This window comes from Miniopterus natalensis, chromosome 7, assembly GCF_054644295.1.
Source record: "Miniopterus natalensis isolate mMinNat1 chromosome 7, mMinNat1.hap1, whole genome shotgun sequence".
Lineage (NCBI taxonomy): Eukaryota > Metazoa > Chordata > Mammalia > Chiroptera > Miniopteridae > Miniopterus > Miniopterus natalensis.
Genome location: NC_142087.1, coordinates 40,682,970 through 40,703,220, shown reverse-complemented (window position 1 = coordinate 40,703,220; position 20,251 = coordinate 40,682,970). Strand labels below are relative to the sequence as shown.

The 20,251-nt window shown below is 41.6% G+C and overlaps 1 protein-coding gene across 8 annotated transcripts in view; it reads right to left on the bottom strand.

Annotated features, from left to right (window-relative positions):
• Nucleotides 1-10,377: 10,377 nt before the first annotated feature.
• Nucleotides 10,378-20,251, bottom strand: part of DLGAP1 (DLG associated protein 1) — a 587,128-nt gene continuing 577,254 nt past the window's right edge. For 7 of the 8 annotated variants that reach the window (XM_087818968.1, XM_087818969.1, XM_087818971.1 and 4 more), the window contains 3 exons: nucleotides 17,615-17,706; nucleotides 13,351-13,503; nucleotides 10,378-10,587 (listed from right to left, as the gene is read on the bottom strand). In XM_087818968.1, the coding sequence (XP_087675094.1) occupies nucleotides 10,378-10,587; nucleotides 13,351-13,503; nucleotides 17,615-17,706 (455 nt within the window). Of the gene's footprint in view, nucleotides 10,588-13,012; nucleotides 13,504-17,614; nucleotides 17,707-20,251 lie in introns of those variants that run through there. The other variant, XM_087818975.1, reaches the window with a different exon arrangement.

Here is a 20,251-nt window from a genome sequence, read left to right as displayed (position 1 = left end):
GACTCCACAAGGATGTTAGACTCTGTCTTAATCTGAGACCATTTGTTTGTCAAGAACAAAAGTCAATTGAACCAGTTAAATAAAGTAGGGTTGATTTTAAAGACACTAGTCGCACTTCATTCTACGTGCCACTTGTCAGTCCTGTGATTAGCAAGGTTTGCAATGTATGCAAAATCATGTTAGTAGTTCTTTGAGCACAGGAGGGGCTTTCAAAGTTTTGGAGTTTGCAAACCAAATGAAGACAAACTAAAAAATGCTGACCACTTTGCCCTGGTTTTCAGGGAGCCTAGAAAGAATTTTAGTATTCATTCACCACAACTCAGGACCCTGGGGGCCTAGGATGTTGGTGAAGTTATTTAACTATCAATTTTCTTTTTCTTTCATTTAAAAATTGTTCAATGTTTTATGTTTAAATTCTGTAAACCGTCTTAAAGCTTTTCTAGAAGTTGAGTTCTACTTAAAAACAAACACACACACACACAAAACCTAATAAGAAACAAAAGTAGTACCAGGCATAGGAGTTGGTGTCCTGTGCCAACTCCTACTAACCATCAAAGTGCTTAGGCTCTGCTCCCAGTCCTGGCTTGGACCCCGCACAATGAGCCTGGCCCTGCTGCAGGGGGCGAGCGCCGTCTTAGGCTGTCCTCAGGTAAATGACATAGACCCAATTCCAGGATGAGTTCATGCCCTAGGGCTGACTGACATGTGCTTACTTCTTCCTTCAATTCTAGCACCTTCATTCTGGAATTTACATGAAAGGCTGCATTAAAACCACCACCATATTTCTAAACACCTCTTTTTCCCCCATCCTTGTTGAAAGCCAATTAGAAGATGCCTGGATTTTCTGTTGTATTTTTGAGCATGGCTCTGAATTTACTTTATGAATGCTTTGTTTCCTTGTTTGCAAAGGTAGGTGCTAAAACTCATGCATGTTTGGTGAGATTGAAATCAAGGTAGCCTTTTTGAAGTCAATTGGAAATATTTGAAAACAAAAGTACACGTCCAGTTGTCTAAGAATGTAACCTATGTGATAGGCAGTTAGACGGACGTGAGCAGAGCAAGGAGGGTGGGCCAGGTACAGAAGGTCACCAGAATGGAAAGCCCTGGATGCCTAGCAAAGGACAATTGTAGGGTGGGAACTTTCTTCCCCTAGCATATCTCTGGCCATGCGGTTTGGACCCCCTGACCTTTCCTCCCTAGAGATAACATTTAGGTCTCAGTTGTATTTCAGCTCCAGGCCCAGAAGAGCACAAAACCACCTACGGCTGACCTCAGGACCAGCTGTGTTGAATGATGGCCCCGCCCTGGCTCCAATCAATCAATCAGCAGAGACCACAATCCTGAAAGGACACACCTGGAAAGCTGCTGAATATTATAATGAGATCTTTCCCTGGGACCTCCCCCAAGATCTCCAGGCTTAAAACCATTAGGACAGAGGACCCAGTGCTCTCCCTCCTGGGAGCAGGAGCGCCACTGTGCCTTTCCCTTTCCCTCTCCCTCCCCCCGCCCAGGCACATTACCATGAGCTTCCTCACTCCCAAGCTCCATGGGCCCTTCCTTTGCCTCTATAACTTGTTTCCTAAGCTCATTTCTTCTAGAAATTACTTCTTCCACTTCTGTAATTTTACCAAATAAATGTTCTCTTATAGTTTGGGTCTTGACTCTGAATTCTTTCCTAGCCAGAACCCAAGTACTGAGGTTGCTGAACCCAAGTCCTCTCTGACCCCACCCCACTAACACCCAGTGCCGTGCAGTTCCTGCCTCCTACAACATAGACACATTTCAATATGTACTGAAGATACACCATAAAATGATTTTCACTACAGATTTTGTCATAGCAAGCACTGGAAACAGCCTAAATGTTCATCAATACGGGCACTAAATAATATCTAATGATTCGTCCATAAAATGGAATGCTGTGGAGCCATTGAAAAGACAAGGTGGATCATAATGTTCTGAAATAAAACAATGCATTACTAAATTTTTTAAATGGTGAAAAAATGACAGATAAATTGCTTTGTCTTACACAAATCACACACATATGAACAAAGGATTTGGAGTTATATTGGATTCAAATACTAGCTCTACTTCTTACCAATGACGCTGGGATGCTCCTTAATCTCTTGGTAACTTACTTGTAGTAACTGTCTCATTGGGTTACAGAATGCATACAAAATAGTGCAGCCAGGGCACAAGATACTTTCTCAAGAAATGTAAACATGTAATGATGATGGTGATGATGATGATGTCCGTGAACATTTGAGTGCTTACCATGTGCCAGGCGCTCACTGTATCAAGAATTTACATATAAAAACATATATATATATGTTTTTATTGATTTGGGAGAGAGAGGAAGGGTGAGGGGGGGAGAGAGAGAGAGAGAGAGAGAGAGAGAAACATCAATTGGCTGCCTCCTGCATACCTACCCTACTGGGATTTAAGCCTGAAACCATGTGTCCTGACCAGGAATTGAACTGGCAACCTTTTGGTGCATGAGACGACGCTCAACCAGCTGAGCCACACTGGCCAGGGCAAGAGCTTTACATGTATTTTTTTATCCTTAGAAAACCTGTAAGTATTAGTTTCATCTTAATTGTACAGATAGGAATGCTGAGGTACAGAATGCTTAAGTAACTTGCTCCAAAGACACAGCTAGTAAGTAGTAGAGCTAGGATTCAAACACTGGCAGGATGGCTCCATAGCCTGAGCTCTTTCCCACTTCCTGAGTGACCCTGTCCCCACTGGACAGACAGGCCCACTCAAGGCACAATTTTGAGGCTGACAAGAAGGTTGGTCCAGCTTCTAAGAGGCATGCTGACAGTATCTGTAAATGTCTTGTGAGGGTATGGCAATGCTTTCCTACCTAACCCAAGTCAGAACAGTACAATCAAAATGACACATGGGTATTTCTGTTGGCAGTGTATGTGGACTTTCCCCTTTGCCTTGGTTTTCTCCCAGCTGCATCCTCTCTCATGGATCTGGAGTCACTGACAGAAACCCTGCTGGGAAATTATTCTTCATATTGGGCTGAAGCCAAGCAGAAATCACGAGGTGTGTGTGTGTGTGCGTGTGTGTGTGTGTGCGTGTGTGTGTAGGCCTGTCTTTTCTGTAGGTATCATCTAATAAACAAACTTAAATACTATGAGCCATGGAGGACTTTCTCTCTTTTGTAAGGATCATTTGGTGACTCAGTTCTGTCATAATGACTTCTCTCAGGACAGTGTGTCAAGTTCCTCAGGGCAGTCAAGAAGTCGTATATTCTTTAGATAACCATTTCCTTAATATTTAACCCACATTCTCTCAGTTGAATATTTAACCCAATTCTAATGTGTTCCCTTTGCAAGAAGAAAGCTGGTCCTTGGCCTCCTTATAACCTATCTTAAAATGAAGTGCCCTTGAGAAAGCTTACATCATGAATCAGCCACTGACAGATCTTGAAGAGTCTGATGCCAAAACATCTTAGGTCTGCGTTCGTAGGGTGTTTTACTTTCTTTATCTTCAGATTACTCAGACTCGTCTGAATAATTATTCCTTACTTCACCACTGGTTACAAGTGTTTAACGCCCACTAGCATTCATTTTGGAAATCCCCACTTTCCTGTTCTAATATCTCTCTACTGTTCCAATTTTCCAAACGGTGATCAATTTTTCACTTTCTCTCTAAAGACTTCATCTGGAACAACCTGCTGGTTAGGGATTCTTGGTGCACCAACTCACACCCAGACACAGAGAGATCAGCATCTTGGAGAGGATTCCCCTTAATCATCTCAGACTCATTACTTTGTTGACTAACATAAGAAACAAGTCAGGAGCCCTGGAGTTGCTCTTTCATCTTTGTCAAGCCCAGCACTGAAAGCTCCGAGCTCACCAAGGTCTCCCAGGTATGGCTTCTGCAGGGCCCAGGCTGCAGAGCACAGAAGGGTTAACTCCTGCCAGGGAAGGCAGGGAAGGCAGTGAAGGCAGCTAGGCTCTTTGAGCAAGCTGGAAAGAGGGGAGGCTCTCAATGAATGTGTTAAATTAAATCAAACTGGAAAGGAATCTAAGAGTAAGTTATTTAACCTATCTCCTTCTCTGATTATCTGATGGGGGCTCCCGAGGCCTTTGTTCAAGTTCTGCCCTTGAGATCTACTTCTCACACTTGGGAATTATAGACAGACGCTGTAATGGCTGAGGTTGCAAAGAACATTAGGTCCTATTCTAGAAAGAAAATGATGTGATACAGCATTTTTTAACGTGATGTGATGTATTAAAAATTGTCACTGACATCCTGGCCAGTGTGCTCAGTTGGCTGAGCGTCATTCTGTGCACCAAAAGGTTGCCGGTTCAATTCCTGGTCAGGGCACATATCTGAGTTTCGGGTTTGATCCCCTATTGGGGCACATATGGAAGGCAACCGATAGAGATGTCTCTCCCACATTGATGTTTCTCTCTCTCTCTTCCTCCCTCCCTCCCTCCCTCCCTTCCTCTCTCTAGCATGTCCTCTGTTGAGGATTTAAACAAACAGCAATAAAAGTGTCACTGACAGAAGTAAATATTTTTGATAGCAAGAGATTATTCCTAAAACCAAAAACCCTTAAAAATGGGCCCTCCTTTTTTCAGTTAGTAGAATATCATTATTTTAATCTGGAGAGATGTTTAGTATACACTTCATGGGCCATTTACAGTATTATCTAACTCCTTAGATATTTCTCCTCACTTTTCATAATTGAAACTGCTGGTAGGCATTAAACTTGAAAACCCTAGAAACAAGGAAGGAATCATCAATTGATGATTATGTGTGCAAATCTCAGAAGGCTAGCTATGCAGGAATATTTTCTATTTGTAGAGCATTGGCCTTCAGAAGCAGTGAAAGCATTAGGAAAGCTACAAAACCTGTAACTGTTGTTCATAACCTCCCTCCCATAGGGTAAATAGGAAGAATGCGTTTCCCTTCCCTGTGTCACAGAAAGGAAAACTGACTCTTTCCTCCTTCCTCCTTTTCAAAGTAAAAGGGAAATTTTTTTCTATGGAAGAATCCCTTTCTTGAGATCTCAATAGAAGCTCCTTCATGACATTGATTCACCTATCAACCTGAAAAGGGGAAATTAGCAGGTACTTCTCACAGAAGGCAGGCTACAAGTGTGAAGAGGAAGACTGGCAGTCTTCATCTGTACTAGTGAAAACATTTGATGCAGAACCTGATTTTTGGTGTTTCTTAAAACACTCTCTTGCCTTCAGCTATTTTTTATAAATGCAGGTTTGGCTCAATGGAGACCCAGGAGTCAGGAATCGCACATGGTCTTCACATTCCTATGATTATCTGATGGGGGCTCCCGAGGCCAGCAGTAAGCCCTGAGGAAAGCAGAGGCCAGGAAGGAGGAAGCTATTTCCTCTCTCTGCTTCAGGGGAGATGACTAGAGATTTACAGAGGAATTTAAGAACTACTCTGTGAACTTCTACTAATACATGACTTAGGACCCTGAGACAGTTTTCAGACAGGGCCACTAGTTTCTGTTTGCAAAAGGAGTTGATCTAATCTTGTTTTAGCAGCTGAAAGTCAAACAGCAAGCAAACCCCGAGGTAAATTTTAGCACCCTTTAGTATCTGTCAGTGGCATCCGAGAATGAACACATTCAGACACTATAATTTTTAAATGTCACTTACTTAAACCAAAATCAATTTATATTTTCAAGGTGGTGGGTTTCAAAGATATAAAAAGAAATTCATATTCAGAGCAAACAATTTTGTTAAATTTCTATCAAAAATGAAAATACATTACTTAGGGGGTGAACCCTGTAACATGGGAAATTGCTTCACTGAAATTCAAATTTTCACATGCAAAAACTAAGTCATTTTGTTTGGGGATTGGCTGAAATGTTTAAGGAGCCCCAATAAAATATCAGAATTAATCTGTTAGGCCCTCGCTGGGTAGTTCAGTCGGTTAGAGCACTGTCCTGATACTCCAAGGTTGGGGTTTGATTCCCAGTCTGGGCACATACAAGAATCAACCAATGAATGCATAAAGAAGTGGAGCAAAAAATCCATATTTCTCTCTGCCTCTCTCTCTCCTCTCTCTCTCAAATCAATAAATACAAATTTAAAAAAAGAATTAATTTGTTAAAAGGCAAGAAGTGTAATCACTGGTCAGACTTCAGGAATAGTCAGCACTTGAACCAAAGTAATACGATCTTTGCAACCTCTCAAGGATCCAGCCACTTCAAACTCTTTTGAAGCAGTTTCAAAAGTACATTGTATTGCCCGGCCAGGTAGCTTAGCGGTTAAGCATCGACCTATGTTCCAGGAGAACTCCCTTGGATTCTGGGTCACATGCCTGGGTTTCAGGGATGACCCCCAGCAGGGGGCATGCAGGAGGCAGCCAATCAATGACTCTCATCACTGATATTCTTTCCATCTCTCTCTCCCTTCCTCTCTCTGAAATCAATAAAATATATATATTAAAAAGAAGTAGATTGTATTATTTTGGTGACTCATACAGGTTTTGCTTATGTATAAAAATCAGAAGAAGTGGCTTATCTGCTTAACAATTTCCAAGTTTGTTGCATGGATGGGAATGGGTTTGCTCAAGAACTTGTTGGGGAGGAAGCATTGTGGATACAGATTTCTTCAGAGTTGCATCATTTTCAGATAATTGCAAGTTTACTTCATAAAATATTCTAATTTCTCTCTTGTTACTTCTGTATTTTTGTGTATATAAAGTAAGGTTTATGTATATAACCTAGACAAAACCCAGACAAAATCAAAAGTGATAAATAGTTACTAATTTTAAATGTTGGAAGAATTAAAGAGACCCCACTGAAGAGCTGAATAAAGGTTTGAATTTGGGACTCGAATCTGTTCCTTAATAATTATGTCACACTGGGCACATAGCTAAACGTCAGTGAACACAGTTTTTCATCGCTGCAGGGATAAATTGAAAACCACAAAGCATTATTCTGCCTTTTCCTATCCTGGAGAACTGTGTAGAAAACAAAATGAATGAAATGTCTGCAAAGAAATTCAAGCGGACAAAATATACACAGATTTGCACAAGTTTGAGAGGCTAATGACTTTTTTTCATAAAATATACAGCTTTTGACTTGAAACTTTAACGTATGTGTGATCATCATGGCAAAGTGACTGTTAGTTTTTAGTGTTTCAATCCCTTATGTAGGATACAAAGTCAACCCTCTGGCTCAACAGTGACCAGCATATGTGTTATTACAATGAAAGTTAGAATGAGATGCTTCTTAATTGCTTAATTATTCCCCCCAAGGGCAATTACTTATATTTTGGAAGAAGCAGGACTATGTAGTGAAAACATGCAGACCTGAAAGCAGTGCATTGATTATTTTATTAATTTCTTCTTTTTACATTATGGGAAACATTCATCTATTTACAATTTTTTTGTTTGTTGTTCACACACAATCTAGATAGATAAGCCTATGAAATTCCAATTCATAAAGCCATAAAAATGTTCCCCACCCCTCCATCTGAAGGCTTTCAAATGAGTCTTTTTTTGTCCAAACCAAAATAAGTTTAAAAAATTACATTTGGGAATTCAGATATGCTAGCGATTTACATTCCAGTTATTTAAAATATGCATCTAGACATGTTTTAAAAAAGAAATGGTAAATTCACAAGGATAAGGTAAGGCTTAAATTAAAGTGGTAATGCACAGTAAAACATTAAGGAAACATCTATAAATAACAGAAATATATTACAAATAAATTAGTTCTATTTACCATTTCAAATATTAAAAATCTTTAATCCATTTCTTCATCTCTCTTTACAAAAAGGTTATGTGAACTGTATGGAAACAACTGCAAAAAATATAATAAATACTTAATTTATTTGAACTTTTTTTGATGTGGGAGACAAACTTCTTTTGTAATCCCCCCTCCCCAAGAAAATGCCCAAACATCTTTATACCAAAGTTAAACAAAATAAGTAATTTTTCAGGGTACATACATTTTTCATTATGAACTAAAAAACATTTCTACAAATTACATCAAAAAGAAGAGTGTAACAAAGGTTATGTTCATGGATGTCAGTTAAAGGGGGCAAGTGGTTAACAAGCAGCTTTATGTGGGGTCATGTTTTAACATCAATAATTAGCTCTTTATAAAGTGTTTGTACAATTTGTGTTTTTAAGGAAGGCAAAGGTCATGATGCCTGTAGGCATTTAGCTAAAAGATTTAAAATTCTTACCAAAAATAGCTTATGAATATACAAATACCATTCACATAGACAAGATAAATAGGCCTTCTCTTGTCTCTCTTTAAAATATCCTGGGCTAAACCAGTTTCCAAAGAAAATATTGTAGGATGATCTTGAATCGTATTAGAAACCTATTTCTTAATCCAAATCTTATCTCTACCTCAGGGCACAGAGCTATAGTTGGGAACATGGGTCTTCAAATGGATTCCATTTCCTTCATGTTAATTTGTGACTTCCAAGACATTTGCAGGACTGAATGTGACCATAGGCTACCCAAGGTGGCAGTTGGCCTTACTTGATGCAAATTTTGTGTGACCTTCCATTGCTGCTACAAAGTAAATAAAATATGTATTCTTTTTAAAACCACCAAATTCTTGAAGCTCAAAATCTCTGTATGCTCCAATTTTACAAAGCACTCAAGGTGCTTTGTTCACCCTAGTTAAAAGTTTGTTTTTAAATAAGTTAGTAGCCCTTTTCTTGTAAACCACAGCAGTAAACATTTGTGCCCTGTTTATAAAGATAGCTCAAAGCATCAATGGCTCTGAGAGGTAGCGAATTCTCTAGTGGTTTTAGAATATGTCCATGAAAATAGTTGTTGCCAGAGCCCATCACCTCTCTTATATTTCATAAATAAAATTAAATTAGCACCTGGCTATGTGAGTGTATTTTTTGAAAAAAGCTTCACTGGTGCAAGCGTATTTGATGTATGTTTTTAGAAGTCTTTCATTTTTTCAATGGTAATTTCTAATACTTTAGGGTGGGGAGCTGGACATAAAATGCCAGTGATACTTTAAGATCACCATGTTCTAAATGTTTAAACTGCTATGAGTAAGGGCATTTAAGGAGAACTTCAGCTAAACGCAAAGTGCATACTGCCCATCCATCAAGACTGAAAACGTAAACCAACATTCTCTGCCAAAAGCCTGGGTTTCTTTCCGTGTTTGTGAGTCGTGACTTTTCCTCTCTCCTCGTGGCTGCTGAACCTTGCAAGTCAGGTTTCTCTCACTCACTACCTGGGACTTCAAGATGAGTGGCAGCTCTTTGGAATGAGGCGTCTATTGGGGTAGAAAATTTACTGTCTTGGGTTGACATAGGACAGAATCCTTATGCTGGGGGATGACAGGCTTCTGTAATAGTGAGAGGAGACTAAAGGAGGAAATACGTCCGCAATGTCAACTAATAGGCTCAAAGGGATGGACGTGTAGCATTCAAAGGGGGGGTAGGAAAAGCCAAGCTCTTCTCTGAAAACAGCCTGGCTGCCATTTGTGGCACTTCGTGTCATTAGGTAGGCTCCCCAGGATGGACTCTAACAAATTAATAGACCAACAGTTTCCCCTTTAAGACGCTACCACACAATAAGATAGTATACATAATACAATAAAAGTTGATAAAACATTTCAGGTCTAAATTGTCTTAATAAGAGAACAAAAAAAATCCCTTATGTAGTATCTTAAATTCTCAGTGCTTCCTTTGCCTTGCCTTTCTTCGTTTTATTGCCTTTCAGAATAGATTTATTTCCCTGAAAGATCGAATTTACAATCTTCTGCTGATTGAGACGTTTGAAGCAGTGATTGATGAATTAACAGTGAGGCAGTTTGTGCAGCTGTGAGTGGCCGGGTACCCCCAGCACCTGCAGGTTTTGCTTCTCCCTTTCCCACCGCACATCCAGCGCCCCCCCCCCCCCCAGCCCAGCTCGGTCCCCTCTCGGTGTGTCACTCATTGATACCGGTGAGATGGCATGATTTCTGAGGTTGGAAACAAAGTGCTCCATCTGCTTTGCAAAAGAATAAGTGTTTAGGGGAAATCAAGGGACTCGGAGCCCTAGTTTCTTTCACGTGGAAGACGGTTCAGTCCCAAAGGATCATCCTGTGACACTGGGTTTCTGAAATTCCCTATGGGTTTATATTGCTGAGCTCTGGGGACGGGCTAGCTTGAGAGAACTGAGGATGGTGCGGGCCTCACAGGGGCGATTTCTACACAGGTGGGTTTGGTTTTGCCAAAAAAAGAAAAGGGGGTGGCTCTCGGATGAGGCAGGTGACGCGTCAGCACAGGTGGCGGGCTCGGTGAAGAACGTGGGCAAAGTGGGCCGGGCGGGGGGGGGACGCTGCGAGATGGGCAACTACACGGCGACGCGGAGGCCCCGGGCGGGGCGGGGCGGGCGGGGCGGGCGGGGCGGGCGCGCTCAGAGCCGCGTCTGCGCCTCGGGGATGTAGATCTCGATGCTCTCGGCGCTCTCGGTGGCCGAGCTCTGGCGGACGGACGCGGCGCGCTTGGCGGCCATCAGGCGCTTGCGGGCCTCCTGGCGCTGCGAGCTCTCCAGCGAGCGCTCCCGGATCAGCGGCGCGGGGCCCTTCGCCGGCTTCTTTGGCACTGGAGGAGGGGCCCTTCTCTCCTGATCAAAGCAGAAGGTTCAGGACATTACACAGCTTCTCAGGGCAAGCTTGGGGGAAACTGGGATAGGTCAGTAGTTAGAACACACTTTTTTTTTTTTTTTTTTTAAGCCTAAGGGTGGTTAGTTCTGATCTGCACACTGTCTATAACATTTTTCTTTATTATTCTGGCTTGGGTATTCAAAAGATGCAGAGGGGGAAAAAAAATACCGGTAAGCTTAAGGCCAAGGGTAAGGCTGGGCTGCAGAACTAGGTCTCTCCGAGGAAAGGCTGTGGGTCTTTAAAACGCCCCCTGCTGAAGGGCTGAGCCCCCCGCGCATTTAGAGTGGCTCTCCCTGGAGGCTCCAGGCTCTCCCTGCGGCGGCAGCTGAGAGCTCTGCACCTCCTCTGAGGAGGCAAGGCAGCTGGTGTGAGCCGGGCTCAGAGTGTAAAACCATCACCGCCCTCTCCCGGGCCCACCCAAACCTGAGCAGCCAAATGAAGAAGAAGAGATGATAAGACTGTGTTCTTTAGCTTTGTAGATGCCACAGTGAGTCACACCCGTTTGCACACCACACACAAACACACAGCAGTAAACCTTCCAGGGTCACGCTGGAGGGAAGACACTGATAATTCCCACCACTGGCTTGGAATCGGTTCCCAAATGGCTCCTAAAACATCCTACTGGGATGCCACTCAGGGGCCTCAGAGTGAACTGTGGCCCAGCGGCCACTGCAACCACAGGGACAGACTGTGCCGTGAAAACTTCACACAGGACTGGAAGAGTTCATCGGCCTTAGCAACAGCAAACGATAAAATAGTTAGACATTTTAAAATGCCATTGCAAACACAAAAGCCATTCATGACTTCGGCAGGAAAAAAAGGAGTGGGAAAGAAGGAGACCTAGACCAGAAAGGGTTTTTACGAAAAGGGTGATAAACTGTCAGGCTGTGAAATGGTCCATGTGAATGTTTTCAGTTTTAATAAAACACCCTCAGTCCTCATAAATAAATGTGAAATGTCTCATAAATATGAAAAGTATCTTAAAATATGGATTCTAAGGTTCTTCAACGGGCACTCACTCCTTGTGCCTTAACACTCTGCTCATCACAGCAGTTTCTCTGCTGGTGTGGGCAAAGTGCCCAGTTAAACTCATTACATTGGAGCTGCCCTCAGGCAGTTTAAGGGAGAGTCTGTGTGGTCCAGACAGAAAAAGGAAGCACAGCATCCAAACAGTATTCTGCCTACTCTGGTTGTGCTCGTTCATGTTTCCCCCCTAAATTTAATGGGGTGATGAAAAGCTCTGATCATGGACAAAATGTATAAAGATTTAGAAATCAAGTTAACTAATGATTAAGTATGAATGTCAACAGGTTACATATACCAATTCTTAGCATCACTCCTTTTGGACATTTTAAATCTTCATTGCTGAGTAACTTGGTGGGTAATTTTAAAGGTATGAATATTGATAATTTTAGTCACATTTTCCTACTCTTGTGTTTTCTTTTTTAACAATAATTTTTTAAAAAAATCAATAAAAAGGAAATTAGATAGATCAGCTCCAGAAACTAAATTACCATGATGCGTCTGTACATCTGTAGTGTTTTTAAAAAATAAGACCAATTCAAAAGCTTCTCTAGCAGACAATTTTAAACACACATTTAAAAAACAAGCTAGGTTAAGTGCAAATGTTTGGCTTCCCAAGCGAGAGTCCACACGTAAATCAATGGTACTTTGATGCTTAATGCTAAAACTCTCAGGTTGACCATGACAGAATTGGAAATAAGGAACAGTGATGATAGTGTCGCTCTCCTGTCTACTATGTACTGTCTTTTGGGACTGGATTTCTCCTGGGAGCCCACTGACCCCAAGAACCCTGATAATATGATGGGTTGGATTGCTATTAGGTAAGGAGGTAGGTGAGGAGATCTACCTCCTGTAAAGGGCAGGGCCACCAATGTTTCAGGGGAATAGCCGTGAGTAATTTTTGTAGTTGAATCTCTTGGAACTATTTGACATCAAGCCATAGGAAAGCAAAGTGTTAAAAAAGTTGTGCATGACAGCCCAGCCTGGGGAGGTGGACATTGTATACCTGTGTGAGCCTGGTGGAACCACCATAGTCCAATGTGAAAATTGCAGTTTGTTAATTAAAGTAAAAAAAAATTGAGTCTTTATTTCTAAACGGTTGCATGAGGAACCCAATGAGCAATATTTCCCAAGGCAAACTGACCAAAAGTAAAACTCTTTTAAAAGGAAAAAAATCCCGACGTTTTTGATTACTGTGAAACTTGATGGTGTGTATATTTTTTAGACTTGAACAACAGTGGTTTCTTTATTACTATACTTATGAAATGATTATCAAAGTCAGTTAGCTTTCAGGGCTTCTTATTTTTCTCAGAAACACATCCTAGGGGTATAAGGAAGTTGAACTCTTGCTCTATGTAATCATGCACTGAATATGTCATTTATTTTAGTTTAAAAAGCAAAGTGGAGGCAGTTCCTTCCAGTGACTAAAATGGTTTAACTTAAAGTTTAATTAACAAAAAAAGCCACATTCCCATTTTCCAATTCACAAAGACAGGTTTTTCTTAAAAAATATGCCTGAAACATATTACAGATAATATCCCAAATGATTACTATGTAAACATTGTCATTACAATGAAATTAATATGATATCAGCTCCATTTCACATTGTAAACAGCAAGACTGAATGCAGAAGCCTATTTAGACTGTCCAATGTTTGTGCAGGTTTTTAAATGAACCATACAAAATCTACATTGTTCTACCTTCTTGTCAAGAGGATCCATCTGTTTCCAATTATTGGCCTTTAACTGATGGAGTTCATCAAATTTCATACTAATATTTTCTATGGACAATTGCAGCATGTCCCAGAACCCCGCCAAATCCTGGGAGGTGGGCCTTGGATGAGCATTAGGGTTCTGTACAAGAGAAAGAAGAACAGTCATGCTTTAGAGGCAGTCCATGGCAACAAGCACAGGGCCAAAGCGGCGTTTTCAAATACTTCAGACAGCGTAAGGAGGATGAGTTCCTTTTGGTTTGCAGATGAAAGTGGTAATTTTATGGTAATTTACAAATGGTAATTTTATTTTTAAAAATACATATGTATATTTTTCAGCTTTACTGAGGTATAATTGACAAATAATAATCCTAAGACATTTAAAGTAAACAAATATGATAATTTGATATACACTGTGAAAGAATTCCCTCCATCGAGTTAATTAACAGATCCATTACCTCACGTATTTAGCTTTTAAAAAAATTTGTGGTGAGAACATTAAGTTCTACTCCCTTAGCAAATTTCAGTTATACAGTGCAGTGCTATCAACTACAATCAACATGTGATACGTTAGATCCTCAGACCATATTCATCTCCTAACTAAAAGTTGTACCCTTTTACCAGCTTCTCCCTATTTCTTCCACCCCTCAGCCCCTAGCACCCACTCTTCATTCTGTTTCTATGAGCTTGACTGTTTTGGTTTTTTTAGAGTCCACTGCAAATGGTAATTTTATACATACATCTGTTTGAGTCAGTGATTCTCAAATACCAAGGTTGTAAAACTCGTCTTTTGTAATACGACATCTATCAACACAGCATGGGGGAAGAGTGAATATTTGAAAATCCAGAATATATGATGTACAACAAGATGCATGTAAAATACTGTATTTAAATGAAAATACCATCTTTGGAAAAAAAATACAGTATATCAGAGTCAGTATTTGACTTTTAGCTACCCAGCTTATTCAGAGAATAGGTATGTAATCTAAAATATGATTTGTTTTAATACTAATGTGGAATGAAATACTAAGGTAAACAGACAGTGAGTCAGTCATAAAATAATTGAATTTTCAAAGTACTATCTGTTTAACAATTAAGATGTTATTAATATAAGAAGTCGTTTTATCATATGAGTACTTTGGCAAAATCATTCAGAAATTGCCATTCAGAACTTTAAATTGACCATAACATGATATAGCAAATGTGAGAACACATATCTACACAAATGCATAGAGTCTATAGCAACCCATTTGCTAGATAATATTAAAACATTCTTTGGTTTTTAAGGATTGACTTTCTTTGCCTCCATCCGCATATCCCTGACAAGTACTAGAAAGTACAAACCACAAATTATTATGGTCTAAGGCAGAAAAACCATAACTAAGTAATTGAAGGTGTCCTGCTCATTGTCAATCAGTACCTGCAACAGTAGCTGAAGCATTCATGGTTAGATTGGTTGGACGTGCCATATGTCAGGTGTTTACTGCTGGGGTCAGTTTTGGTTACCTCCAGGCAATTGGATAGACTGTGAAACCTCATGCCATAGAATAACTTAAGGTCAGTTTATACTTTTAAAACCAACCCTTATAAAAAATGATATCAGAATTTCAGAAAGTGGAAGGTCAGTGACCATCAAAATTAATAGGTTGGAAAGAACTTTTTAGCCCTTTGAATGGAGTAGCATTATTTGTCTGGACCCAAAATAAATACAAGTAAAGATATTTTTCTAAACTTACAGTTCTAAAACTCCCATAGTCCTGAAATTCATTGGAAGAAGTAAATTCTAAAGTTTGTGTTTGGTTCAGTACTAAATCTGTGTTGATAATACCTAAATTAATGAAAGAGCTTCATTAATTTGAGCAAAATGCTCAAAAGAGTAGCATTTTGATTTAGTAAATTTAAAAAAAGTTTTTTAATATCTAGGTTCAGAAAAGACAGATACTAGTTTTGACAAAGTATCTCTCATGGAGATACTTTGGTACCTCTCATGGTAATGGAGTTTTATGATCTCACAATATATTTCCTTATCTTACTGATAACCAAAAACTAAATTGCTCATATTCTGGAATTCACTAAAGTCTTTTAGGTCAGGTTCTATTGGCTAAGTTGTTTCAGTGGACCAGTGCATGAAATGATCTATAGGCAAAGAGTTATTTAACTCTGTATCATGGGCAATTTGTTCCCTCCTCACAAAGACTTTCTTTGCCCCCATCTCATGAAGGGGACGGATGAGGAAGCAGTGAGAAAGAGCTCAGGCACTCAGCCAGTCCTGAATCAGTGGGTCATGTGACATCCCATGCACAAGAAGTTGCAGCACTAGCCTTAGTGTGAACCAGGCCACTTAGAGGTCAGAGATGGTGGAGAGTGTGAAAAGATGAGGAGGGCTGTGTTCCTTGGCTTAATTTTATTGGAAAAAGTAACTCTCATTCATTCATTCTATGCCTGAGAGTCTAGTCTGAGGTAATGTGTCCGGTTGTGACTAATCTTAGTGCCATCTTTACGCAGCTTTGTAGAACTAAACAATACCACCACCAGACCACCGTGCTTCCTGCTGCAGGGGAGGCAGGTAGAGCTGACCGATCAACCCCAGGTCCCTCCACGAGGCTGAGCAGTGCAGCTCAGATTCCAGGAGATAAGTAGGGCAGTGAGTGGATTTACTGGGATTGAGGTCAAAGAGACTGAGATTTGAATCTTGGTTCAGCCTTACCTCGTGGCCCTGGTCAAGTTACTTAGCCTTTCCACGCCCATTTTCCTCAACCATAAAACCATCATAGAAATAATGTCACAATCTGCTCCTTGAGGTCTGACACATAGTGTGCTCTTGACCTTCCCTCCTGGGGCATGGCTTGACCAACCATCAGTGGCCCTCGGCCCCCAGTGTAGTCCCACTTCCATCTACCTCAAACATGCTTCTCACACTGTGCCACCTAAGTTCCTCTGGTGGCCAAGGAATATGAGCCTATCAGGAACTAGGAAACATCAAAAGACAGCTTTAGCAAGGGAAACCTTTCCTGGAAGTCTGAAAAATTTTCAAGACATTTTGTCTGCAATTTCATCTTCAAAATCTGCACAATGTTTGTATTCTACTTTGTAATATACCAGTCTGTTATATAATTCTTTTAAAAGGCATGCTCTGTGCCCTGTACTGTGTACATATTGGGCCCCAGGTGTATCTAGCAGTCGTTTTGCGAAGTTTAGCTTTATGTGAGCTGTCTTACATTTAAAGAACAAAGAATCATGTTAACAAGACCTGTGACACATTACGAAGTTTACAAATTAGCAGGAATTCAATAAAAAACCATACTTACAAAAAATTAAAAATGTTAAAAAGAAAAAGCAAAGCCTGGTGAAGAGGAATGAAGAGTACTAATTTTTGCATGCTTTCTATTTTTTCTTGGCTGAGTCCTGTCTAGATAAATCCCTTTCAGTCTGTATTTGTCCTTGTAATAAGAAGATGTGGTTAAAACTCTGAAATCATAGTTTGGGTCAATCATATTGCATATTAGTGTGTTTTTACTTTCAACAAGATAAACAAGTTGCTTTTCATTATCTTTGTTTTAGATCCAGCTTGACCAACAATTAGCCAATAAAAGCTATTCTTGTGGAATGACACTCATAGAGATATGAGCAGTTTTTTAAAAGGCATATGTGAGTGAGGGAGCGCTTGCCCCTGCACTTTGCAGTCAGTTTTTAAAGTGTTGCTAGCAGTGGTGCTTCTATCTCTGCTTTGCTTTATTTTGTTTTTGTATGTCCGAGAAGGACTCATTTATCTCGGGGAGATCAAGTCTACACTTTGTGATGCCCTCCACCTCTGGCTCCTGAATTAAACAGAGAGCTCTGAGTAGGATATACAAACTGATGGTGATTTCAGAAAGAAAATCATCATCCAAAATGATTTTCTGTAACATTATTTTTGAAATATCAGGCTGCTCCCTATTTTGGGAAGAATAATGAAATCAGAGATACCACGGGAAAGCCAGGAAAATGGAAAATTTCCAGTTACCATCAAGCAGGAAATGGAGTTTTAACTTGATTGGGGTTTTTTTGGTGAGATTATTTAAGTATGAAATAAGTATTTTTAATTTTAAGAAAAACAGGAAATAAGATTCATCAGAAAACTCTCTTTTCCAGGTGAGAGAGTCCAATGGGCCTTGACTCTGTTCAAAATCAGTTTTCTTTCAGTTGGGCCAGTCTTGACCACATGTTCTCATGGTACTAGCAGGGAAATGGTAGCGATGGGGAATGTTACCTACCAGGTTTTCTTCACACAGTTCTCTGAACTGGTAGAATTTCTGGGCCATGAGAAGTTGGGCACTGCCCACTGCAGTTCGGATTTTCCCTAGAACTGAAAAGAGCAGACATACAAGAAGTTTACACATTATGTCTCACTGTTGAGATTTAATCTGGTAAAGCAAAGCAGAAGTTATGCTGCAATGATTTGGGAAAACAGCACACACAGTGCACGCACACACGCGCACACAGCCCAGTCGCGGTCGTTACTCTGCTGGTCTACGTAACAGAGGCTCCCAGGTTAAAGTATAAAATCAGCTTGGGGGGAAACACGCGCTCATCATGCCTATTTCTTAGGGGTCACAGAGTTTCCTACCACAGCACTCGCTGTTACGGAGAGAAGAGGCAAACAGTTTTGTTTTTTCCTTTTACTTCAAGGATGGATTGCAAGTGTTCACCTGTATAGGTGTGGATTTGTGTCAGCGATCACGGTCTGCTGGTTTGTTTTTCGAACCCAAATCCAAACACAAGAAAAGCCATCCTGTCGTGGAGGGGGGGCCTCTTGGCACTCACCATATTCCATCATAGCTTTCGCTATTTTTCCGGAGCTCAGCCACTGGTACTGTCAGGAAAGAGCCACCGGCCGGTTGAAAGACTCTCTACGGAGCGAACATTTTCAGACTGCTGCCTGGGGAACGCCAGCACCGCCCAGCTTTTCCACGCCACAGCCCAGGGTTATTGTTAATACAGGTTTAACTCCCTATGCACTGTGCTGCACATCTTCCCCTTTGCAAGCTACTTCTTGCCTTCTGTGCAGTCTAGGGCAGGAATCTTTCAGCTGGTGGGCGTGCTGAGACGGGCGGGGAGCTCCGCACAGAGCTGTCCTCAGGTCCGCTTTGTCCCAGAGGCTCCCTCCCGGCGGGGACCGGGGCACAGCTGCACTGCTGGAGCCCTGCCACCAGGCGGTTCTCAGCACGCCCTCCCTGCCGGGGAGGAAGGAGAAGGCCGCCGCTGGCTCTCTCCCCGCCCACGGAGACGACCAGAGGGGGACACTTCTCAGAGTGCACTCGGGCTCCTTGGAAATCTCCAAGGGGAGGCAGATGAAAGGATTAAAGCAATAGTTTTGCTGTTGGTCTGTTATGAATTCACAGAACCTGAGACTCCCTTTCTAGACCTCATTCCCCACAAAGGCTGATGAGAAGAAAACAGAAGAAAAAGAAACTTCATTTTGGCCCAGGGTTTTCTAGAAACCTGTTTCTCTGTTTAAAACTGCCAGGCTAGCCAGCGGTTTCTGACGATGCATAGTATGCCTGGGCACTACGCTGAGTTCCAGCATTCCCACGCGGAGCTCGGGGCCATTACGAACTCTCCCGTCACGCCAAGCCGCTGAAGCTCGGGACTTCGCCTGCTCGGTGACAGCAGGGGCTCCTCCTTGACAGCCGCCTGGCAGCTTTCACTCAGGGCGAAGTTTTTACTTCTTTTCAATCCGCTTAAACTCCTTTGAGATGGTTATTCCATTCCTCTTTAACTGAGCCCTCAGCTGTTTGAGGCCTCCTTTCCCTTTCTCAACACTCCAGAAGCAGAAGGGACAGAGTATGAAGAAGACACAGGGCACCACCGTAGTTAAGGATTCAGGCCCTGAGTGGGCCAAGGGTTCTGGCTCCAACACTTAGAGCAGCCACTGCCCTGGACAGGTCACTTCATCTGTCTTCTCACATGTAAAATGGAGCTATTGGTACCTATTTGTAGGGTTGTTGTTAAGGTTAAAAGTGGTAATGTATGTGAATTGCTCAGGACAGTGTCTGATATACAGCAAGCACTCGATAAGTGTGCATTATCATCTAGGACCAGGACATTACATGTCCTCTATGGGTGTGTCAACTGTGAGCCCCACGCTTGCTCTGCTCAGAAGACTAGAGGAAAAAACCAAAGTCTGGATTATTCAAAGGTAACCAGACATCCATGGTTGCCTGGGAAGGGTGTGTGCTTTGATGGCCTGGACTAGCTCTGAGACAGGTCTGAGAAGGCACTTCCCAAGAGAACACATGGCTTTAGGCAAACTCTAAGGTTCCTGAATTATCTTGCTGAAAGGCAGGATTCTGACACCGGCAAATTCCAGAATGAATCATGGGAGATTAGAACTAACACCTAAGTCTCCAGTTTGTCGTCTAGGATGGCTTAGCTCCTGGGCACTGTCATAGAAACGGAAACAATTCTGATATACCTCAGTTTTTGGGCTAAGGTTCCTAGTTACAGGGAATACCTGTGCTATGTAATAGCCTGCCATACTAAGAGCAGCTGAGTAAGATCACAGTGATTCTCCAATGAGGAGAAAGCAGTGCTGCAAACAATCTTCCAGGCAGGTAGGGGCTAACTTGGACTTCTTCTTAAGGAAAACAAGGGACATCTTTCTTCATTCAGCACGGTCTGGTGAGAACCCTAGACTGGGAGCAAAAATATCTGGGGTGAAGTGTGGCCCGTCCGTTTCCCAGGTTTTTACCATCATGTTCCTTGAGTGGAAATGTCTTATTGGCTCCCTGATTACTTGTATTCCTTGTGTCCAAGCGATGGTCTTTCCTAGGCCCCGGGTAGGGAGATGATGATTTGGGTCAGGAGTGAAACCCTGAAACAAGAGGGTGTGGGACAAGCAGATGATAACT